This window comes from Calonectris borealis, chromosome 26 (genome assembly GCF_964195595.1).
Source record: "Calonectris borealis chromosome 26, bCalBor7.hap1.2, whole genome shotgun sequence".
NCBI classification, from domain to species: Eukaryota; Metazoa; Chordata; class Aves; order Procellariiformes; family Procellariidae; genus Calonectris; species Calonectris borealis.
The window spans coordinates 960,146-985,497 of record NC_134337.1 but is presented as its reverse complement, the minus strand read 5'-3'; the positions used below and the strand labels follow the sequence as shown (position 1 = coordinate 985,497).

The window sequence follows — 25,352 nt, the reverse complement described above, 5'->3', positions numbered from 1 at the left end:
GGCTCACCTTGAATGCAGCCCTTTCCAGGATCCTCTTCCCAGTAATCCTCTCCAGGAAGTCAGAGTAGAATTTCATTACCACTCTCCTATCTTCAATGAGGAGCACCCCCACGTCCTTCAGGACAAGGGCGACATTCTCCCCCTTGCCCAGGCAGTGAGAGAGGAGGGATGTGATGCCTAGGATGCAGCCCTCCACTTTTCGCCGGGACACAGAGGCACCCATGGCCACCTTGGCATATTTCAGAGGCTCCAGCTCCTTATTGCCTGGAAAACCACACGAGAGGGACGGAGGCGCTCACCCAGTGGCCCTTCCGCAGACATTTCACAAGGGCTGCTTATTGCAGTCATTGCCCGGAAAGGCCCCATTTTTGGACCTGTTCTGCAGAGGGGGCAGCTTGCTTTTAGAAAAGGGATGCGATACCCCTCCCCTTCACTACGACCGTGCAGCCAGCCAGGGATTAATCTGCCGTCTCACCAGGAATGTCATCCTTATTGTCCCTGAGATTGTGGACAACTGCAAGGTTCCCAGCCAGGCGAAACACTGGTCTCTGGATGATCACAATCTTGTTCCCAACCTGAGTCCCTGTGGGGACCACATCGAAGGAGCCAAGGGTTGGAATTCGGACCCCCTGCGAGTGGAAGAGAAGGGAAGAGCTGAAGAGTGAGGACTGGCTGCAGGGAAGAGCTGGGGGTGGCCCTGACCAGGGACAGTGCTTTGGGCCGAACCCCGCCAGCTCCTGCTGTTCAGAGACATGAGCCAGGGCAGTGGGGAGAGCTTTGAGGAGGAGCTGCCGAGTTGTCTCCCTCTGCTTCCCCCTCTAGAATAGCAGTGCTGGAGTCAGGGCAGAAGCAGCCTGAGGGCATCCAGGGGTCTCCAGTGACCAGGGTCATGCCTGAAGAACAATACCACCTACCAGAGGTGATACCACCCTTGCACGAGCCCTGATTGTCCCTCGGTGGGGACTTTTGGGGAGAGTTTCCTGCTTCCTGAGGAGGGAAAAGTAACTGCAGGCCATGCCCCAGGGCCATGGGGACTCCCCACTCCTCTGGGTGGACTAAGAGGATGCGGGTGTTGCCCCACCTTATGCAGCAAGAGCTGTTTTTGGATGTAGCCGGCCACTGCGTCCCAGACAGCTGTTCGCTCTGGAAAGCAAAGTAAAACCAGGTCACGCTCTGCCTCTGCTGGCTCTCAACCCTCCAACATCTCCTGAGCTGTGGCACATTGGCAGATGTAAAGTGTCATTGGTGTCCCCAGCCCCAGATGGAGACACCCCTGAGATGGCTGCAGTGCCGAGTCTCGCCCATGCAACGCTGCGACTGTCGTTCATGAGAACGCTCCTGAGGTGTCTGTGGATGCCTGTACCTTTGGCGGTGATGCTGGGCATCATGAAGGTGTGCTCCATCCTGTCCCAGAAGTCCATCTCGGTCCATCTCACGCTGGAGGGTTGCCCCTTAGTGGCGACAGCCATGTGGGAGCTCATCCCTGCGTTCGTCCTATGGACACTCCTCCAGGGTGCAGGACCCACTGCCCTTTTTGTACCCCTCTTCGGCCGTGTCACAGACCCTGTATGACACCACAGTGACATGGCCACTGCTGACTCTGCTGCCCACCCTGACACAGCAGTGACCTGCTGCCCACTCTGACACCCATCACCTTCTGCCTGCCATGACATTGCAACCACTGTAGCTGTTCTCTCAACTCCTGCTCCTGTTCAAAGAAGACCTCATGCTGAGGCCTGACGTGTGCTGGGATTAGGGTCATTAGGTCAAAGCATGGGTAAGACATTCACAGGACACGATGGACAAGACAGGGTGATGGTCGTTCTGCAGCCCTTAAAACCTGGAGCTTGCTGTCTCCTGCGGCCTTCATCTCCTGTATTTTTGCATAGTAACTGTGCGGCAGTTTCTTCACTATACAGTAACTTATGGAAGTAGTATAGATCAAACTTCCTATCTGGGAGGTAGAAATACGTCAGCTTGCTGTCCTGGTTTTGGCTGGGATAGAGTTAATTTTCTTCCTAGTAGCTGCTATAGTGCTATGTTTTGGATTTAGTATGAGAATAATGTTGATAACACACTGATGTTTTAGTTGTTGCTAAGTAGTGTTTACAGTAGTCAAGGACTTTTCAGCTTCCCATGCTCTGCCGGTGCACAAGAAGCTGAGAGGGAGCATAGCTAGGACAGCTAACCCAACTGGCCAACGGGGTATTCCATACCATATGATGTCATGCTCAGTATATAAAGCTGGGGGAAGAAGAAGGAATGGGGGACGTTCGGAGTGATGGCATTTGTCTTCCCAAGTAACCGTTACACGTGATGGGGCTCTGCTTTCCTGGAGATGGCTGAACACCTGCCTGCTGATGGAAAGTAGCAAATAAATTCCTTGTTTTGCTTTGCTTGCATGCGCGGCTTTTGCTTTACCTATTAAACTGTCTTTATCTCAACCCATGAGTTTTGTCACTTTTACCCTTCCGATTCTCTCCCCCATCCCACCAAGGGGGAGTGAGCACGCGACTGTGTGGTGTTTAGTTGCTGGCTAGGGTTAAACCATGACACTTGTCCAAAAAGCTATTGAAGCAGAGCCAACTGCAGCTGGACTGTTGGGGTTGACGTGCTTCCCAGTGTGATATGGGGGACACCTGCACCATGATGGAGGAGGAAGGGTGAGCACTCTCACCGTTGCCTCGGGCACTACTTTGCTCATAAGCGTATGAGTTAGAAGTGAGGAGTTAGAGAACCTGGGACGTTACTAGCAGAGATAGAGATGGGATCATCCCACTCTACTGAGAGCTTGTCAGGCCGCACCTAGAGGACTGTGCCCAGTTCTGGTCCCCACAATTCAAGAAAGATGTGGACAGACTGGAGAGGGTCCAGGGCAGGGTCACAAAGATGATCAAAGGGCTGGAGAACCTGCCCTATGAGGAAAGACTGAGTTAGTCCCTGGAGAAGAGAATTCCCAGGCGGGACCTCATCACAGTATTCTGGTACTTAAAGGGCAGCTACAAAGAGGATGGAAGCTCTCTCTTCAAAAGGAGCCATGAAGAGAAGACAATGGGTAACGCATACAAGTTGTACCGGGAGATGTTTCATCTCGATATAACAAAGAAATTTTTTACAGTGGGAACAATCAGTCACTGCAACAACCTCCCCAGGGACGTGGTAGAGTCCCTACCACTGGAGGTTTTCAAGATGCGTTTGGACAGGGTGCTAGATAATCTCATCTAGGCTCCTTTTCCCATGAAAGGTTGGACCAGATGATCTTCTGAGATCCCTTCGAACCTGGTCGAATGCCTGTTTGTGGGGGATTTTGATGGGAGGAGTGAGGAAGACTCATGTGCTGATGCAGGGCTGGGACAGCAATACTGATGTGTGCATCTTTCTCCAAAAAACCCACACTTTACCTCTCACTTATATCACCAAATACACAGGAAAGAGCAAAATCCCTGAGCTCTGGAGGTCTCCAGTCCGACTCTGCTCTGCTTGGAGCCACTGGCACAGCCATACAGACTGGGTGTGGCTGCAGCTCAAACATGTCCATCAAGGAGACCACACGTCCTCTCTGGGCATTTCAATATCCTCACAGTACACAGCTTTTTTTCCTTAGATGCAGTCAGAATTTCCCCTGTCCCAGCTTATCCCTGTGGAATGTTGAAAAGGCCCTGGGGCACCTCGCTTTGAGCATTCGAATTCAGCCACCAAGAGCTCATCCCTCTCAGAGCATCCAGGTGTGAGTGAAGGGTCTGTGGGCCGATCCACCGGTGTTGGTGGCAACTGTGATTAAAATAAGTATTTTGCACAACGTGGGACGGCCGAGCATATCCCACGGGGCTGATCTCCAAGAGCATGCATTTCCCCTATGTGCTGTCTGCTGGTTTCAGGAGAATGCACAGGATTATGGGGCTGAGACAGCACAGGTGTACGTTAGCTGGACACTGGACATGGAGGAAGGAGCCAGGGGCTGGGCTGTACATCGCCCATAGGGCACTGATACAGGAGTGGTGGTAGGCCAATCACAGAGAGCAGCAAGTCAGTGGGTGCCATGTCACCATGATCAGCCAGTCAGTGGTGGCTGTGTCGCAGCAGGTAGCAGGCTGCTGGTGGCAGTGGCACAGTGGGTAGCACAGTCAACAGTGGCCATGTCACTGCGGAGTCACAGTGGGTGACACGGCCACACAGGGGTACAAGAGGGGCTGCGGGGCAGTGGGTCCTGCACCCTGGAGGAGTGTCCATAGTGCTCATTTGTAGGGGCTAAGCCCTCACTTAAAAAGCATATCCTCAGTTTTAGGGTCCCAAGATTTATTTGGAGAGTACAAAGACTCATTTTTAAGGACCAAAGCCTCATTTTGAGTGTCCAAATACTCATTTCCATAGTCCAAATATTCATTTTGAGGTGTAACTCTTTTCAGGGCTAAAGCCTAATTTGAAGCGCCGAAAGCCTCATTGTAGGGCCTAAACGTTCATTATTTTTGAGGATTTAAAGTCTCTTTTCTAGGGTCCAGACCCTAATTTTTAGGGCCCGAAGCCTCATTTTGGGGGGTCTAGAGCCTCTTTTTTGAAGCCTAACTACTTGTTCTGAGAGTACAAAGCCGTATTTCTATGGTCTGAAGCCTGATCCTAGTCTTAGGGAGCGTTTGTTCTTCTAAGCAAGTTGGATTGCAGTTAGCATCCTGTCTTTCACAGTAGCTGACAGGGCAGGATCAGGCCTCTGGCTTCTGCAGGTGCTTTTGGTGTCACTGGTAGCATCATCCAGGTTATCCTTTCTCCTTCCTGGACAGCTGTAAGCTTCCACGAAGCACAATCCTTCTTTCCAGGGCCGGGCTGTGCTCTCGTTTGTTTTACTTCAGCACTAACAATACCAGAGCCCGCAGCCACATTCCCATACCTCATTACATTGCAGCCCATACTGTGAACTAACATATATGTTCACCACGTTAACACACTCTCATACTACAAAGACTGGCTGATAGGATAGTTCGGAAGGGAATGTTCCTAACACTTCCCAGAGTTAAGTCGCGGTGCCGCGCTTGAGGGCAGGCCCTGATCCCCCCGAGTGCCTGACAGCACAGGCCATGGCAGGGGCTGGGCCGGGCCGCCGCCATGACAACCGCTCCCTCCCCCCAGGAGCGCTCCCCCCCTTCAGCCCAGAGCCCGCCCCGGCTGGCACAGCGACAGCCAATCGGCTACGGCCGCGGAAAGCTCCGCCAGTCAGAGCTGGGCGTGCATTGCCCAATCGCAGTGCCGCTCTTGGGAGGCGGCAGAGAGGCGGGAAAGCCCTGAGGGGAGGGACCCGCCCCTGGCTGAGGCCCGGCTGCCCCAGGCCTGTCCAGCCCCCCGGCTCCTCCTGGACCCCTCCACGTCCCTGGGGCAGCCGGCGGGGGAAGGCCCTTGTGCTTCCCAGCCCGTGTCGCCCCAAGGAGCACGGGACCTCCGCGGGACCTTGCGGAGCAGCAAGATGCCCTGTGCCGTCATGATGTCTTCAGCGGGGGGAGCTGAGGAACCAAAGCCCGTCTGGGCTCCGCATCCTTGGCTCAGCCTCAGGCCACAACAGGACCTGAGGGAATCTTCCGCTGCTAGGAGCTGCCTGAGACACCTGCCAGGGAAGAGCCTGAGCTGGTTTGCCTCTTTGGGGCGGGAGGTCTCGCCTCTGGGACCCACCTGGGACTCCCCTCAAGTACTCAGTGGGTTTGGCAGCCCTTATCTGAAAGGAGCACCCGTCCGGGGTGGCAGCCCGGGAGCCCTCCTCTGTAGAGACCCCAGATAGTATGCCTCCTCCAAGAGGAAGCTCCAACTGCATGCAGCCACCTGGGACTCCCCCTGGGCAGAAACCAAAGGTGGTTTGCCTCTGGTGGAAGGAGACCCCATGCCAGGTGGCTGTCTGGGACCCCTCCAAGGTAGCAGCACAGATCAGTTTGCTTCATCTGGGAAGGAGCTGACCCACCTATGCACCAGGAACTCCTCAGTGGTAGTTCCTCCAGTGGTTTTGCATCCTCTGGGGTGAAGCACTCACCCTCTGTGGCTGCAAAGTATTTCTACCAGTGGGCAGCCTGATTTCTCTCCACAGAGAATACCCCCAATGAAGAGTTGCTGCCCAGTTGTTGTTGCCTCCACTGGCAGGAGCTCTGATGGCAGGTCACTGACTGGGGTGCTGCAGATTAGCTGAAGTCTCGGTAGGCAGCACCAGACTCATCCAAGGCAGCTACCAGAGGAGTTCTATGTTGTATGATGGAGCCAGGTCCATGCCTGGTATCTCCCCAAGAGAAACAGTTGCCCTCCCTTCAATGTCCTGACCTGAAGCCATCCAAGGGGTCTGCGTGTGGGCAAAGAGCTCCCAAAAGCTGCAGTTTTGTTTTAGAGGAATGTCTCTTCTTTTGCAGAAGCCCATCTGTCTTTGGGAGACAAGGAACTCGGGAAAGAGATGAATAAAGACACAAAGGAGAGATTGCAAAAGAGTGTCAACTTTTTTCATTGTTCATAACGGTCCTTCACCAGAATGGGTGTGATGGATACACTTGACTTCTCGCTGTACTTTGGTTCAGGCTGACTAAGGAGCAACAGGCTTCATGTCCTCACAGTGAAACAGCGAGCTGGACAGGCCCTGGCTAACGTACAAGGGAATGAAGGTGTCTTGAAAAACTTTTTGAAAGATGGTTTCAACACCCAAAAGTGCAAGATAACCAAAGTACAGAACAAGACACCAGAGCTAAAACAAAGAGATCTATCTTGTCTATACCACTGACTAGCAGCCAACCACTTCACTCTCTAAATATTACCATCGGACCCAATTGGAGCTGTCCCTGAATTGCAGCTGGACTGCATGCCAGGTGACTCTCCCCTTGAGCAGGGATGACTCTCAGGGTTAGAGATTCCTTACCTGAGGCTGAGCTCCTTCTTTACCCAAGGCAGAGAGATCCCTTACCCATGACAGATCCTCAGTAAGTGATCCTCAGTAAGTTTTAAATGTAACAAATATTTCCGAAAATATTGTAGCATTTTCAAGATTATCTTGAAGCAAATTCTGGCAATCAAGACCCTTTCTTTTTTTTTTGTCACAGGGCTCCTAAATCGCACAAAATCCTAGGAACTGCTTTCAGGTGACATTTCTACTGCTATTTTTAGTCAATATAGCATATGTAACACATTTAGTATTTTGGCTAAGTATGGTAGATATCTGAACACAGTGCTTGGGCTTCCACAAAGAAACACTGTTCTAAAGACGATGCTGATGCTGCTGACAGTTTTGTTATTTCTTTGTCAGATGACTGATTTTTTTCACTTAAGTCAACCTGCACTTCCAACTGTCTAGTCTATCACTGTTCTTTCTTAGAAATTAAAGTACTCTATCTGGTACCTATTTGTAATACTAGGGATATACAGATTGGCTAAAGTTGCCTTCCTATTTTGATGGTTGATTATTTACGAACACAAAACTGTTGTACAGACTTCCTATTTTTGATACTTACATAGCAGAGACAAAATATCTGAGGACTTCCTGTTGCACTGTTGTGTTCTTTATCTCTAAGTCTTAGAGTAAGTTGTGACAAAGTAGAAATGGGATTTTTGGGGGGGTTTTTTAGTTGCACTGAATGTACCAAGAGAGAACGGTTTATGTATATGAATAAATTTCCACATTTACTAGACTATCTGATGTTCGGGTTTTGTAATCCGTTTTCACTGCTTTATGTTTTTGATACAAGTGCTTTATTTTAAGTTCTGATTGCCTTGATTTCTTCTTCTGGAAGTCGAACGGAGTCAGTGAGTGGAACATCAAAAGCAGTATGTAAAAACACAATCTTACACTTTTTTCTGCGCACTGCCCTTAATTCTAAACAATGTAGCCTTGGATTAATTTTCCAAACATTAACTTAATATATTTTCCAGTAAAGCATAGTATATGTTGTAAATACAATGTATTTGATTCAGCATAGTAAAAACTGAGTAATGCCATCATTTGCACACTTCGAATGTGAATATTGGTATTTGTGCCTAGTAATGCATTGTATTTCATATTGGATATGCTAGACTATTTCCTGAATGACTTTGTGTTGTACAGGTAATGCACGATTGTTTTCAGATCAGGTTCAAGGTTTGCATAACTGAACATGTTGCCATGTCCTACATCTGTCTGTCTATAGCTAGTAATATGTATGTTTGTAGAGCTTGTGTGCTTTTTGTTTCTTGCAATAAAAATTGTTTGGAGTGTATTTTTTGCCATTCGCACATTGTATCATTTAGCTTTTGGTTTTAAATATTTTTTTTTGCCTAATGGTTTTTGAAAATGTTACCAAAAACCACTGAGAAACCATTATTGTTAAACTTGGTACTGTTTCTTACTTTTGACTTGGGGGTTTAAACAAATACCAAAACCAACATATCCCATACGTTTTGAGGACAGTTCTGGGCAGCTAAATGGTTCCTTTTCATGTCCTTAAAGACTTGGGTATTTGTTCCTAAAACTGTATCATTGAAGTGATATTGTTTGGGCCCCTCTGAGTGCATAAATGTCTTTAATAGATTGCCATGGATTTAAATATCATTGCTACACAAAGCAGTATTCTAAAGTTCTGCATTTGATCTTTCCACTTTACATGATGAAGCGGTTTAGTTTAATAGTTTGTCTGCAAATGAAAATACCTAAAACCCAGTGTACAAGTTTTGGCACAAGGTTAGAGCCTGGTGCATTTGTAAAGGGTAAAATCCCTGTCATTTTTCTTAACCTCCGCCTGCAGTACATTTTTGGATCTGGGTGACTTCAGGGTTGTACGCTGCTTTAATTTCCCAAAGTTTAAGCCTTTCTTTAGTATACCACCACTTTGAATTTACATTTGGAAAAGGGGCAGCATTTTTCTTCAGGTTTGAAAATACTGTTGTTCTGCAGCTAAAATATAAGTAAGTAACACAAGGAAATACTTGGCTGGTAATGGTCTAGATCTTGATTTGCCACTTGGGTCGAACACTATCTGTAACTGTGCATTTCAAAATAGTCTTTATAGGCCTATATGTAGGTCTAAAAACATTAAGTCTAAGTCTGATATCTGTAATTCTATCACTGACTGGTTCGAATTCCTTTTTGGATGCAAATGCCTCTCCTTGTGAGTTTCAGTTAGTTTAACTGGCCCAGTGACCCTAGTAGTTAATGTAATGCATTTATGTAAACCACGTTTATAGTATTTGACTTAATTCAGATGGGTTTTTATTTCTTGAAAACAGTTATTTTTCTCTTTGTGTACTAGCATGTGTATAAACACAAATCACATGTTCATAAATAAGGTTAACATTCTTTTAGCCTCGTGTGTTCCCTGGCATGTCTCTATTACATTTCTAAGTATGGCATCCTGCCATAAGCTAACATAGATGTCTCAGAAAAAAAAAGGAAAAAAAAAAAGGAAAAATCCTGGAGTGGGCTGGAAGACTTAATGTTAGTTAGAACTAATTAAAGTAAATGAAAGACAAAGCAAAAACATTCCCTTCTTGTTTGCTCTGACTGTATCTGATTTGGGTTGTGGGTAGCCATAGGGAGAGTGGAAACCTTGCATCTCTCTTTACAAGTCCTCTCTCTCTCTGTCTGTAAAAGCACTGCAGCCTCAGATGCTCCTAGTGTTGGAGACACAATTAGCTTTATTCTTAAAGCTAACTCAAGTCTTGGTCTAAAGTGTGGGGGTTTTGGTTTGGTTTGGTTTGGTTTTTTTAAATACATATATTTCTGCATGTATTTCAAAGCAGAACCTCAATCTTAGTGTGGTAGGAATAAACCACTAGAAAGCTTGCCAGTTATTGTTGAACAGTACAGGAAAATTACTATTATTTAAGATTTTTTTTAAAAAAGGATGTACAAAAGCTTATACTTCAAATATTTCTTCAATGTCTTGCTCTTACGTTAGCTGTCATTCTAAACTTCCAAATTTGTGCTGCTCTCCTACTGTTACTACAGCCAAATCAAGCAAGTGGATCCTTCTTGGTTTAGTGCTACTATTTCAGTAACTGCAAGGGTCTCTGGTTGGTATTTGTCCTTAGAGGCTGCAGAAATGCAGAGTCATGCCCGTTGTTTTAGTGCCGTCAAGCACCACTGTGATCCTTCCTGGCTGAAGTTTTCATTTCGCCAAGCTATTGGGTTTTAGGAAACCACTGTAACTTAAATGTAGCACTCCAGCAGTGAGGTCAGCCTTTTCCTCCTATTTTCTGTCCCCTTTCCCACTTGCTTTGTGTTAGTTTGTGTTTAGTCTTCTCTTTGAAATGGGAGCTAATACATTGAATGTCAATGTTGGGTTTTGGGGTTTGTTTTTTGGTTTCCTTTTTTTTTTTCCAATTCTTCTGCAGTATAATCTTAGGGCTGTAGCCAAGTTTCATGGAGATGTTGTTTCTACTTGACTGATTGGAGGGACTGGCAGGAAATACTTCAGTAGAAACTTAAAGGAAAAAAAAAGACACAAGGATGTAGTATTTTTGGAAGATGGCTGTTGGGCAAACATACTGAATAGTACATTAATTATCTATTTGCTGCTTTTGATAACTGTTTAGTAGAAAGGAGTGCTATCATCTCCTTTAAGAAATTAGGGTGTTGCCTGCAGGCCATATAATAATGGCTTCCTAGAAAAGTACAAGAGCTAATTAATAGTTTATGAGCTATTTTTCAGTTACTGGTCAATACTAGACTGTTTAATGCTAGACTTCAATAGAGAGCTTTCCTAATTTCTTGTTTGCTTCTGAAGAACGACAAAGTGATAGCGGCTGTGCTTGCCATGAGAGAACATAGGCCTGTTTTTCTATATGTAAATAGGAGCGGCTTATGGAACATGAAGCTTCAAAATACTGGATCAGGCTTCCTTTTTACCATAACTAGGTTATGTTCTGAAAAGAAGGAAAGTTGAATCTTCTGGTAAGACTTGCAATGGAAAGAAGGTCTCTTTTTCCAGATCTGGGTGTTCCTCTCCACATTTCAAGGAGAGGAAAAAAGGCACATTTTCAAGAACTCTTGAGTTCGTAATACAGTAATGTTGGATGTGCTTTCCTAAACATACAGAGAAGGCATGATTAACTGGAGTGAGGAATCATCTTCTGCGTATAGATTTTTTTCCCCAGAGTCTGCTAAAACTGGTCCCTTGAATTCTTCCACTACATTAGGTAATAAAGGACAAGAACTTTCTCCAAGGAAGGGTTTTAATCTCTCTCATTTTAGTCACCTCTTGAGGAGAGGTGTTCAGTTTACACTGTGAAATTTTTTTCTATGTTTTTGAACAACTTAAGACATAATAAGCAGTGATTCCTGTGTCTTTCTGATAATGTTTTACTAGTGTCAGCTTAACTGCTGCTTGTGGCATAATGTAATTTGATATACTGGAAATGGAAGAAGATAAGAGTTGCCCTTTTTACTTGTGGAAAAACCATTTCAGTATTAGTTCTCAAAAAGCACTGCAGCCCATTTCTAACTAGTGGCCTGAGGACTTTGTTCCTGCAAGCTCTACTCCAGTAGAGGGAGGAGTGTGGTTGCAATGGAGAAAAAAAGTACAGGATTGTGCTCTGAACCCATGCAGTCATCATCATGAAAAATTGGTTTTGGTCTGGTAGCAAGGAGAATAATATTAAATTCTCACACTTCCCAAACTAATTTGGATAGTATCGCCTGTGGCCTAATAAAATACAAGCAATCAATTTTCTCAGTTTTTATAGGCTACTCTGTCATGGTAAACACCTTTATTTCAATAATTTGAGCAGTTTATTTTTTTCTAGACAAAGTGGTGGGTTACTTTTATGGCTGATGCTTGGATTGGTGTTTTTATTTGGGTTTGGTAGGGTATGGTGAATTTGGCATTTTTAAACTTATTGACAGGAGGGGCCGAGTTCATCTTTCAGGGCTGATATGCCTGTGCTTTACTTTGACAGGCAGCTACTGTGTTCCTAAAAGCATAACCATGTGCATTTATAAATGATGAGACGTTAACTGATTAATTTACAAACCACACCAAAAAGAGGTTTCCTGTAGTGATGCTTCCTTCTCAGATAAACTTATTTTTAAATCCTTTTTAGCTGAAAATTGACAGCTTCCTTACCCCTTTGACTTTTAAGCAATTGTGAGCATTTGACAAGGGTGCCTCTCTGAGATATTCTGGAGCAATAAGTTGATCTCCAGCGGGTTTGGTTAGTTTAGCTTCTTCTCCTTAACCACATAGGCACTCTTAAGCTGTCACAGGTTTGGACTTTGTTTTGAACAAATACCAACTACACTAGGTTGGAAATGGCTCTTTCAGTGACATTCGGAGGATATAGTGCAGACTGTCAGACTACAGTAGAGGTTAACTATTGCTATGTTTTGATTGTAGAACTTGAATATGTGTTTAGTTTTTTGTGAACAGATTGATGACTCTTCTGCATCTATTTCTCTGGCCCAGCTTACTAAGGTGTATATATATTCTTGTCAAATACTTAAAAAAAAAAGAAGTGTTTGCTTTGTATTTTTAAATCTTACACTATGATCTATAGCTGGACAGCTGTTGTAATGTGAACAAAACTTTAATTTTTAATAATTTAAAGTATTTCTTTTAACTTTAAAATGTGTGTATATTTTGATACTATCCTGTAAAGAGTAGCTGCCAGTTTGGGAAGATAGAAGGGGGAGGACCTTATCAGTCTCAACGTAATGTTGCAGTATTACTCATCTTCAAGACACAAAGAAGCAGCACTTCAGAAGCTGTTTACTGGTTTTCATACATTTCATTAATTTTGCGTTGGAAACGAACACAATTTTCACAGAAGAATTTAACTGGCTGTAAGTTATGGACATTTCAGGGGGGTGTGCAACAGCCAAGTGTTTCTGGAACATGGACAATTGCATGGCTATTTTTGAATTTCTAGTCATTATAGTTATAGATCCATTCTGTGAATGCTGCACAATTTAATAAATTGTAGTCTATATACAGTGGACAATACAATGTAATTTTTTTGATCGCAGACTGTGTAAATTGTGGAAACGTACCTAATCGTTTACAGGAAAATACGTGTGGCATATTAGCAGATGTGACCTTCTGAAACTGTTGTAATGCCATGTTTTGCTATGGAACTGCTTGCCTTTTTTGCTCAACAATGTGTAACTTTGGGAAAGCACTAGGGATTGCACTTTGTTAAAAGGTGTAGTGCTAGCCAATTAAATTACTAGTGTTTAGAGTTACAAAGATTAGAGAAGGCAGGGCCTAATGAAGAGGAGCTAGTTCTTTCTTCTGAAAACAAAGGCTGGCGTTCATTTCCCAGAAAGAGAAATCTCATCGGTAACTTCTTCCCTCTCTCACTGCAGAAATTAAATTGTGGACATTTGGCAAGGAAAAAAAAGTAGTTTGGAAGGTAGCCACCAGGAGAAATTGGTCTCTGTTAGCGCTGGCCCTAAACATGTCCTTGGTTCTGTAAACTCAGGTGAAGTTTTACTCTAAAATGTGAAAAACTGTCCAAATGGTGTACACATTTAAGCTTTTGAGAAAAATTAACTATTTCAGAAAAATACGGGAACAAAACATGAAGCAGCTCAAAACGGTTCCTTACTCTAACCTCTTTAGAGCAGACTGGCTTAGCATGGAGGCAATGTGTTGTAAAAGGTTTTCTGTTTTATTATGCATTAAATGCCATATTGAATTTTGGTCTATTCCTAGTAATGTCTTGTGGGTTTTGGATGTGTTTTGTAAGCCATTTGGGTTCAAACAAATTAGTCAAGTATCTGTAAAGTTCTCTGTAAATGTTAATGGAAATTATTTCATAGATGTCGATCTGGGTTGAGAAAAAACTGTAGATATAAAACAACCATTTAATAGAATGTTGAAACTAGTCAGTTGCTTTTGTGAATGAATGCATCTAAAACCAAAACCATGAGTGGTTGATCTGAATGATAGGTGCTTGAGGGTCCAAATCATTTACAGTCACTCCCTTAGACCTTGCTTGTATCTGGACTAGTGTGTAATAAAAACACTTGAACAAATACTACTTAAAAAAAAATCAGCTAGCTTCAATAATTTGAAGATCCAGTTCTGCATAAGGTTTATACCACAATTTCTATGTTAAAAGGACACAGTCAAATGGAAAAAACTGCAGGTTTTGCTTACTGTAGTTAAATCACTTAATATGAAGAAGTTAGTAGGGGAGAACATGCAGAGCCTAAGGTTTTGCGTGCCCAAGAATGCCCTTTTCAAGTAGGTTAACGGCACATAAACCACCATGTAATGATGTAAGGACTGCCCAGAACATCTTCAGGACGACTCTATTTTATATAAGCAGCTGTTCTCATGCAACCTCAGCTGGCGTTGTGCTGCTCTTTACAGGATTGGGTGAGCGGTGTTGTCTTTGGCTGCGTGGGCTTAAATGTGTTTCTAACGTATGTGTCAAATAATTACCTGTTAAACAGACTGCCAATCTGGCTGAAGCCAATGCTTCCGAAGAAGATAAAATAAAGGCTATGATGCTACAGTCTTGCCAGGAATATGATCCAATCAAGTAAATGTTGATAATGTCAAATCTGTTCTTTGGAGATTATGGAAAAATTGTAAAGATGTTTGTTTTAACAAGAGAGACACATGCATACCTTTTTCTTTTTTTCCTAAAAAACTTAGTTACATGAAGAAACCCTTGGGTCCACCTCCACCATCATATGCTTGTTTTCGTTGCGGAAAACCTGGCCACTACATAAAGAACTGCCCAACAAATGGGGTAAGACTGTGGGGGACTTCTGGTGTTACTTAGCTTTTAATTTTTTTACCTTGGCAGTTACATAACAAATACATGAATACTCGCATTAAGAATTGTTTCTCTTGGGGTGAAATACAGAGGTTATATGGCAATGTTGCAAAGCCCTTCAAAATTCAAGGGAAACCTGGAATTATAAATGTAAAATTTTCTTTTTTCTAGGTCATAGACATTAAATATGTCCATAGATCTTTCTCTGTGAACTTTCATCCGTATTTTTAAGTATTTCAATATTACTGGAAATTTTTCTGGTTTTAATTCTTTTTAATGACAGTTCACAGTTTTTAGTATTTTGTATGAAAACAAGATGTTTCTGTTGACCCCATCTATTGAACATTTGCGTGTTTTAATTACACAAGCCTCTGGTTGAGCATTCATGCCATTTAACGTTAGTCACTGAATGTATGTGCATGAGGTATGAATTCAACCTTCATATATAGATGGTGAATATAAGTTTCCCCAGTGACTGATTCAGAGCACCGAATTAAGCTCTTGCTCTGAACTGCACTTTGGAGGAGGAGCAGGTTTGTATCTCTTTTCTGAGTGGATGGTGAGCTAAGGGATATTTCACCCTTAAGGAACTGGAGGTTAAGCCAAAGAATGTGGAATGAGTTCAAAACACTGCTCAAGCCTTTGGAACATCCTGGCTATATTCATTTAGGAAAATAAGTATTTTAGTCAAGCATCCCTTACGCTAGGTAAAAGGAGAGGATTAAAGGCTTTTGCTGCTTAAAATAATCATTGACATTTCATTTTAAGTGTGGGTCGTAAGATGCATTTCTTTTCTTAACAGGACAAAAATTTTGAGCCTGTTCCCAGAATTAAAGAGCACAGGAATTCCAAGGAGTTTCATGATGGAGGTGAAAGACCCCAATACAAAGGGTGCTATGCTGACAAACACTGGAAAATACGCAATACCAACTATTAATGCGTAAGTATGGAATTCATTGGACTGGCCAAAAAGTGAGTGAGAGACACCATGCGTGCATGTCTGAGTGGCTATGCAACCAAGTTGTCCAGCATCTGTAACTACGGGGGAGGAAGCATTGTCATTGTATCTTAACCATAAAATCTGTGATACTTTTGAATATTAAAATAGGGTGGTTCTACCGTTCGTGGCCTGGAAGTTGGTTAAACCTGTTGTATGCTAACAGTCTGTATTTCTGCAAAACATTGCAGTAGTCTTCACAGTGGAGTCCTTTTCTCTGAAAGCTTGTTTTGCTTCTGGTTTATGTTTCAAAGGCTTCTTGCAAAATTTAACCAATAGCTGTTGGATTGACATTTCTTTCCCTTCTGACTTTTATCAAATCCCATGTGTGAAACAGACTGAAGTCTTCCTGTTGCTATAAACTAAGAAAATACTGCTGTGTGCTGACACGAGTGGCTGTTTTAAAATGCACTTGGTAGCACTTCTCTTTTTCTGTCATGGATCTCCTTTTGTAGAAGCTGTAACATAGATTTCTTCCATTTATAAAATGTAATTACTCAGAGGCTAACTTCATCCTGAGCCTGCAATTTACATTTCCCTCTGGCAAAGAAGAGGTGGGATTCATTTCATCTGATTTCTAGCTGACAAAAAATTATTTTTCTAGCCTGAGGTAATTTCTTAGTTGATCCAAAGAATGGAGGAGTTCTGCAGAAGGAAAATTGTTTCCCCGCTCCCTCTTCTAGTGTTGTGGCTATAGAAAAGTAGTTTAAACTAAATGCCTATGTTTTCGAAGGCTGATGTGGAGTGAGAAGAATTCCATCTATTGTCTTCCTTTGATAAAATCCAAAGCTTGGAGAAGTGTTCCTTTACCCATCTTTAACTTTTTTCTTTTTCCTTCCCCACCCCCCCTCCAGGGAAGCTTATGCAAGAGGAAAGAAGGAAAAGCCTCCCTTCTCACCCGAGGGGCCTGAGTCCTCCTCCTCCTCCTCAGATGATCCTCTTCCAGGTGAGTTGTTATGTCTCATCTGTAAAGATACAATGACTGATGCAGTTGATAGTCCCTGTTGTGGAAACAGTTATTGTGACGAATGTAAGTGTCACTCCCATGTTTGTTAATTCAAAACATCACATCTGGTCTTCTGAAAGCAGAAATAGGAGATAACAAAGTTACTTTGTTACCAGTTCTATTTAATACTTAAGTATACCCTGAATAGGAAAGGACTCTTCTCCTATAAAGGAAAAAAAAAAGCCGGAAAGCTTTTTTCCCCTTTTTACATAGCTAGTTAAATCCTCTTTACATGCGGAAGGATGAGTATGAGAAGAGTGCAGAATTGTGCAGGTGATTACAGTGTTGGATATTGAATGCATTTAGTTTGTCCACAGCCTTTTCTCTCATACAAAATGATATAGCTAACTCTGGTGACTTACTGTGGTCTGCCACAAATGGATAGTTAGGCATTTAATCCACATTCTTCTCCATGGGAGAGTTGGTTAAAATCTTCAGAACTCAAGCCTACTAATGTTTTTGTGAGATGCGTTTTATTCATTAACCTTGAGGTTGGTGACTTCTTACTGTACTAGATAGTGGAAAGAAGACTAGTCGAAACATCAAGACACAGCCTACTCTACATCTTCAAATGTTACAGCAGTGAAATATCAAAAACTGTATAGTTATTTGCTGCATACTAGATATTTTTTAACCTATTGAACATTTATAGCTTCATGCTCTCCATTCAAGACCATTAATCATAATTCACATCTTTTTATAATTGATTAGAACCCCCAAAATTTCCTTAGTTTGGCTAAAAACTATTTTGATTATTCTAATTATTCACAGGTATTAGAACAGCATTACTGGAATCTGAGGAATATACATGCTCAACGTGTCATCAGACAGATGTTTCTCCTGATGCGTTAGTTGCCAACAAGTTCCTACGCCAGGTAACATGATGACTTTTACATAAACTCTTTGTAAGAAAAGTCTATTTGTAAAAAGCTGAAAGGGAAGAAAATATTAATTTACATCTCCTTCAGCAAGGCTAAACTGAATAAGGCTAAGTTTACTTTTCAAATACATTATCTCTTGTTACAGAAGCTTACAACTCTTTAAAGATAATCTGGCAAATTCAGGTCACACTTTCATTTAACATGATTGCCTCACTTTCAAATTCGGCGTTAACGCTGAAGTACTTTAAATACAGATAAACTCTGAGTTACCAGTCATTAATATCCGTGTTTCATGAGATGTGTTCATATATATCCATAAGAAGGTTCAGCAGCAACAGCAGCAGCAGCCACCGCCACCAGCACTCACGGCTGTTATACCTCCTGCTTCTCTGGTGACTGCCGCCGAACTTTCTAAATCTTCTTCTCTGTCAATCTGCAGTTTGTTGGACGAGAAGGTATGTTGTATTTCAACATATGCAGTGATTCTTGTATTTTAGCAGAGCTTATTTTCCAACTGTTTGCATTTATTCACGAGAGCTATTATGTTCCTGTACAAAGACAACCAGCATTACCAAGTCTTCTCGGCCCCAAAGAACAATCAATACCCACAACTGGTAAGTAACTATATCTTCAGAATTTCTGTAAAAAAATTATCTTCAGAGAAACTGAATGGGATTTTTTTCTTTTTCCTCTTCCCACTCCAGAAGGTCATCCAATGAGAGTCAATACAATTCACTCAGCAGACTAGGCTGGGAACTGTAAGCATTCTACAGAAATTCAATAGATTACTACTTGTAACCTGTTAAATGAGGCCGTAACACATAACTTCTACAACAGCTGATTTATAATGAAGTAAGTATGCACAGATGGTTGTGGAGAATCCAATTTTTAAATGGCTTAATTTGAATTGGCTTTAACAAAGGGGATCTGTGCTTGCAGTAAGGTTATTTAAAATAAAACTCTGGTACATGATTGAAAAGAGGACTCTGAAAAATGAACACTTTTTGAGGAAACCGTAAGTACATATAAAAATTAAAGATCATTATAGGATCAGGTGGAAAGCCACCCTCTTGATTACTGGCTGAATAGGGCTGAAGAAACTGATTTCCCAATAGAAATCAGCCTCCCAACATTCTTTTTTTAACAACTTAGTTGATACTGAATGAGCAAATGGTTGGAAAAGTCAACGCTGTTATTTTATGACAGGTTTGAATTTCTTCAATTTAGTCATCTCAAATACCCAACCTGCTTTCTCTCAGTTGGAGAGAGAGGAGCCTGTTTTACCTATTACTGCAGTGTCAAGCTAGTCCTTCCTTTTGCTATATGTTTGTTATAGATAGATTGTAAGGGTGCATTGTGTTTATAAAATCTTAAAGATAAATCAAAAGAAAAACCAGGATCCATCCCACAGGTTGTCTAAAATCTCCAATTCAGTCAGCAATAAAATAACAATTCAGGGACAGGACCAGGCCAAATACCTCATGATGAGGCAACAACATAGGAAGCGTATGTGGAAGAAGTTAAAAGAAGTTCCAGAGAAGGTTAGTTAATATCTGTGCAGTACTTGGAAGATCAGAAGTGTGATGTATTAAGTGTATCAAGGAGTGGCAGAGGAGCAGTGGGCACTTGGCCCACGGGAGATGGGAGTCTCTTTCAAGTGTGGGCAGCCTCCATCCACAGGTGCAAAGCTGAGTATAAGGAGAGAAGACTGAATGAACTGTTGGGGGTGAGGATGTGGAAGGCAAGTATGAGGATCAGGAAATGAGCGTAGTCTCTAATGAACAGAAAGCAGGGAGAAAAATGCTTAAGTTGAGCACAAGAAGTGCTCACCATCATGCTTCTGCTTCATTCACTTTCCTCTTTAAAGTCAGGGCAGAGCCTAACAAACAGTGACACATGGTTTTGGATTTCTTTAGAAGTTCAAATCGAGGACGCCCACATAGTGAACGTACCCAAAGGGCTCAGGCCCCAACAATTGCCAGCATCAACACCAGTCTTTGTGCCTGTGCCTCCACCTCCCTGGTATCTTCCAGCACCCCACGCACTTCCTCTTCCATGGGGATACCACCACCACAGTTTCCTCCTCAGTTTCCACCTGGTCAGCCTCCATCTGCTGGGTACACTGTCCCCCCTCCAGGATATCCCCCAGCTCCTGCAAACGTCATCAGCTTGGGTACCAACAGCAGTACCAACGGCTCATTCAAATACCATCCCAATGACACAAGCACCTCCTTTATAGAATCATAGAATCATTTAGGTTGGAAAAGACCTTTAAAATCATCGAGTCCAACCGAAAACCTAACACGGCAAAGTCCACCACTAAACCATGTCCCTAAGCACCACATCTACACGTCTTTTAAATACCCCCAGGGATGGTGACTCCACCACTTCCCTGGGCAGCCTGTTCCAATGCTTGACAACCCTTTTGGTGAAGTCATTTTTCCTAATATCCAATCTAAACCTCCCCTGATGCAACTTGAGGCCATTTCCTCTTGTCCTATCACTTGTTACCTGGGAAAAGAGACCCACCCCCACCTCACCACAACTTCCTTTCAGATAGTTGTGGAGAGCAATGAGGTCTCCCCGAGCCTTCTTTTCTCCAGATCAAACTACCCCAGTTCCCTCAGCCGCTCCTCATAAGACTTGTTCTCCAGACCTTTCACCAGCTTCGTTGCCCTTCTCTGGACACGCTCCAGCACCTCAATGTCCTTCTTCTAGTGAGGAGCCCAAAACTGAACACAGGATTCGAGGTGCGGCCTCACCAGTGCCGAGTACAGGGGGACGGTCACTTCCCTACTCCTGCTGGCCACACTGTTTCTGATACAGGCCAGGATGCTATTGGCCTCCCTTATCTAGGAAGGCGTTTTACAGAGAACAACGGACACTTATAGAGGAGTAAGTATTTGGCTCAATGAAGTTGCATTGTTTTTCATTTTTGTATTTCGATAGCGTATCGGACTGCAGTTACACTGAAGTGCATCTGACATAAGGAAAAACGGCACAGTGTTTTTTCCAATATACTTTTTCGTTGCAGATGGTAAACATGTATAATTAAGACAAATGTAATTGAAAAACTTTATCAAGTTCTTCAATTTGCAGTAGCATTATGTCAGCAGCTGAAAGAAGTTTTGACATAAGCATATGGAGAGGAAAAAAAAAAAACAAACCAAATTTGGGAGGAAAACAATTGGGGAGAGTGACTGTTTTGAATTAACTTCATTTCTTTTTTTGCGTGTTGTGGTTTTTTTCAGGTCCAAGTCTCCTTATAGTGCTTCACCTTACTCTACAAGTTCGTCTACCTGCTCCACATCAAGATCAGGTTCTTCCCGCACTCGATCCTACTCTCGATCATTTAGTCCTTCCCATTCTCGTTCCTACTCGTGATTGCTGCCGTATCCAAGAAGAGGCAAAGGGAAGAGGCGTAACTATCGTTCTAGGTCAAGGTCACACGGTTATCAGCGTTCAAGGTCAAGGTCACCCCCATACAGAAGATGCCATTCACGGTCAAGGTCTCCAGTATTTAGAGGCCAGTCTCCCACTAAACAGACTATACCTCAAGGGGAAGGAGGAAGGGAGTATTTTAACAGATACAGAGAAGTTCCACCATATGATCTGAAAGCTTACTCTGGCAGATCTCTTGACTGTAGAGATCCATTTGAAAAGGCAAGGTACAGGGAATGGGAAAGGAACTACAGAGAATGGCATGGAAAGTTTTACAAGGGCTATGCTGTTGGCGCTCAACCTCACCCTCCAGTAAACAGAGAGAACTTTTCTCCAGGTAGGTTTGGTCCACCTGGGACCAGACAAGAGAATTCACCATATGCTCGGGGACGTAGGGAGGATTATCCTGCTTGGCAGAGCCACCAAAATCACAATATAGCTGGAAATTACCCTGAAAAACCTTCTGAAAGAGAGAGCCATGGCATCAAGGATCCTACAAAATCAAAAGAGAAGGAGGTGGAAAATCCACTGGGAGATGGAAAAGGAAATAAACATAAAAAACACGGGAAGAGAAGAAAAGGGGATGAGAATGAAGGATTTCCCAATGCTGAGTTGTTAGAAAGTGCGAGAAAACCAAGAGAGACAGTCACAGCAGAAGACATTAAAACGGACTCCCTGTTCATGCTCCCAAGCAGAGATAATGCCACCCTTGTGAGAGATGAGCCTATGGAAGCAGATTCTATTGCTTTCAAACTGGTGTCTGAAAAGGAGAAAAAAGAGAAGGATAAGCCAAAAGCAAAAATTTGCAAGACAAAGCGGAAAGTAGAAGTGGCTGTTCCTCCTAAGAAAGACAATATAATAAAACCAGCTAAAGCTTCCCAAGAGAAGGTGGACACTGATCGTGAAAAATCTCCTCGAATGGAACCTCCTGTGAAAAAAGTGAAGGAGGAGGAGCCAACCTTAATTCATTTATGTTCTTAATTCATCTTCATATTATCTCTTGGAAAACATTTTTGAACTTGTGCATGCTCTTTATTTTGAAAAAAAACACACAGCATCAATTACCTTTTCTCAGTGTTTAGCTATAGCTGCTAACCTTTCCAGAGCAGAGCTATGCTGTAAAACTTGTTTTTCGTAGAGAGCCAGAGAAATCACAAGAAAAGATCTGCCCCCTAACAGTCAAATTAAGTAGAAGCGCCAATAACTGCAAATGTGACTTCCAAATAACTCAAGTGGGCTAACAGTGAGATGTTCAGATAAGTTTACTGCGCTGATTGAGACCAAAATCTTAACTGGAATGTATAGTTAAATGGGCAGCTTTCTCTCTAGATTTCTTATTTGGGGATTCATAAGCATTGATTATGTATTAATGCAATGGTTTGGTTGTAGTCCAACACTACTTATTAATTCTGATTTGGGGATTTGCTTTAATTAGATAGCACTTTGACAGTGCTGTTTAATTCTAGTTTGATTGAGTTTCTAATGGCTTCAATCTTAGTAATATACTCTGACCTACACCCTGGTGGGCATTCCAGCTCTTCTGACAACAGGATGTGCTGCAATACCGCTTCTGGGGTCAGGCAGCACCCGGAGCTGCAGCGAGGGCTGGGGACTGACAAGCAGAGCGGCACCGGCTGACGAGGCGGCAGACGTCGAGCCAGGTGTGCGGAACGGCTGCCTGGATGGGAAGCTCTGCTGCAGGAGCCTATGCTGACCCAGCCCTCCTCCCGCCTGGGTGGATGCCAGAGGCACAGTGGCACAGAGCTGCTGGCTCCCGCTGGGCTGCAGGCCCCTCACAACAGGGCTTTCGCAGCAGAAAATAAAACAGGCCATTCTGCTAATTTTCTGCACTTGCTGTTCTTTCTCAAACGTACGGGCTAAGGCTGTGCAGCCTGCTGGGAGAGCTGATGGAGGATCAGGAGCAGGCAGTGAGCTCTCCCAGCCACAGGAGACGGGGCTCCTGCACACATCAGCTGGTGCTGAGACCGGTGCTCACGTTCATCAGGGGCTCGGCTCAGGCACGCTCGCCCGTGCAGGACCTTACAGGAGGGCTGGGTGGGCTGCACCCGTTTCATGGGGACAGCAGGCAAGCACTCCGAGACTTCGAACAAAAGCCACTTGTCAACATTCAATCCAGAGAAAACCCACAACTGAAAAAACTAACCAGCCTAAAAGGCTGGCTGTCAGGCAGCAGACCCTGGATATGATTTCCTACAGAAAGCTGAAAACTACTGTTACAGCTTATTTGCTAGTGTTACACAGCCATCTATGTGTAAAGTCAGTCCTTTTCTCCTGCTCACCTTCCCCTATTGGATATATGCTACTTTGCTCTTCCTTTTCCTAGCGCTACAGCAGTTGCCACAGGATTTAACCACCTGCTAATCCCGGGCTCGTCCACTGTGCTCACTGCGGGCAGCAGGGATTTCCTCCTGGGAATACTCAGCGTGGCCAACGGCAGCTGCTTAGGGAAGCAGCAGGCAAGAACATGAACCCACCATACGTAACGAACCGTAACTCCCTTTCCTCTACATTTCTGGGCATATGCTCCCTTTGCTCTCACAAAGTTCCTTATTTTAAAGGGCCTGATCAAATAGAGAACACTTCAACATTATATCCCTTAGCCCCTAGAGTATATAAGCTTGTTTCTTCTGTACCCTCTTTCTAGTCAGCTTGTGTTCTTAAAGGGTAACATCTAACAAAAGACATCCTGTGGTATAGTAAGAATAGAGAGAGCAATTCTGGGATGGAGGAGGATAAAGAAGAAAGGGTGCTCTGCATCTGTTTAGCATGTTCCTTGAGCATGAGGCACAAGTCCTTTTCTTTTGAAGAAAAAAGATTAAATTTGCCTCAACTCTAATCCAAACTTGTCGGTTACTCTCTAATCAAATAGTATTGCATGGGCAACACAAAGCAGGCTCGACACTTTGCAACGGACGCTGGGGACAGTGCAAGACGCAGCGGCAGCGGCGGTGGGAAGCAGCGGCACGGGACACACGAGGCCTCCCCCAGGCCAAAGAGACGACGACAGAACAGGGGGCAGTCCCCAAGCCACGGGGCCTGGACCGCTGGCTGGACAAGCCAGCAACGGGCGGAGCCAGCAACGGGCGGAGCCAGCATCGGGCGGAGCCAGCAACGGGCGGAGCCAGCATCGGGCGGAGCCTGCACCCGGCCACATGGGAGGGTTAAGCAGGCCAAAACAAACAACATGGTCGATGCCAACGGTCACGGCAGCGTGCAGGCACGCGGCAGCAGGCAGAAAGCTGCATCCTCGGCTTCCCCGGAGCTCCCAGCGCCCGGCAGAGCCCCTGCAGCCGCACTGCCAGAGCACCTGTCCCAGCAGGCGCCCGTGTTGTATTGTATGGTATAGTATGTATTGTATGGTATGTATTGTATCATATATGTTGCATGGTATGTATTGTATGGTATGGTATGTTTTGTATGGTATGGTAGGTGTTGTATTGATTGTTTTGTGTTGTATTGTATGGTACAGTATGAATTGTATGATATGTATTGTATTGTACAGTATGTGTTGTATTGCATGTATTGTATTATATCAGATGGCATTTTTTTTTATTGTGTTCTATCATGTATTGTAATGTATTTTGTGTGGTATTGTTTATTGCATTTTCTGTTGTATTATTTATTTTATTTTGTGTTGTACTGTTTATTGTATTGTATAGTGTATTGTGTGTATCGTATGGTATGGTATGTATGCTATGGTATTGTGGGTATTTCATTGTTTTGTATTGTGTGTACTATAGGGTATTGTGTGTATTGTAGGGTATTGTATGTATCATGTTTTATATATTGTGTTTTGTATTGTGTTTTCTATTTTGTATTGTATTTTGTATTGCATTGTATGTATGTATGTATTGTATGGTATGCTATTGTACTGTACGTACTGTGTCTTCTTGGTATTGTTTGTATTGTATTGTATTTTGTATTGTATTGTATTTTGTGTTGTATTTTAGGTATTGTACAGTTTGTACTCAATATTTTGTATTGTATGGTATGGTATGTACGGTATGGTTCTGTATGGTATTGTATTTTATATTGTTGGTGTTTGATTGTATGGTATAGTATTTATTGTGTTGTATTGTGTATTGTTTTGTATTGTTTATTGGGGTTTGGATTGTATTGTTTATTGGTTTTTGGATTGTATGTTGTTTTGTATTGTATGGTTTGGTATGTATGGTTTGGTATGTATGGTATTGTACGTAGTGTATTGTATGGTATTTATTACATTCTGTGTTGTACATATTGCATGTATGGTATGGTATTCATTGTATGTATTGTATTTTATATTGTGTAGCATGGTACA

At 43.3% G+C, this 25,352-nt stretch overlaps 1 protein-coding gene and 1 pseudogene across 1 annotated transcript; both read left to right on the top strand.

Moving 5' to 3' along the window:
• The first annotated feature begins 4,047 nt into the window (after positions 1 to 4,047).
• On the top strand, positions 4,048 to 18,309 carry LOC142093088 (E3 ubiquitin-protein ligase RBBP6-like). Its single transcript, XM_075173961.1, is given in 11 exon segments — positions 4,048 to 4,111; positions 7,709 to 7,773; positions 12,348 to 12,392; positions 14,378 to 14,466; positions 14,583 to 14,679; positions 15,509 to 15,537; positions 15,539 to 15,646; positions 16,558 to 16,733; positions 17,481 to 17,584; positions 17,911 to 18,045; positions 18,295 to 18,309. Coding segments are annotated over 11 exon segments (927 nt in total).
• A 1,177-nt stretch (positions 18,310 to 19,486) lies between these two features.
• LOC142093087 (E3 ubiquitin-protein ligase RBBP6-like) lies at positions 19,487 to 22,072 on the top strand (annotated as a pseudogene).
• Positions 22,073 to 25,352: the final 3,280 nt, after the last annotated feature.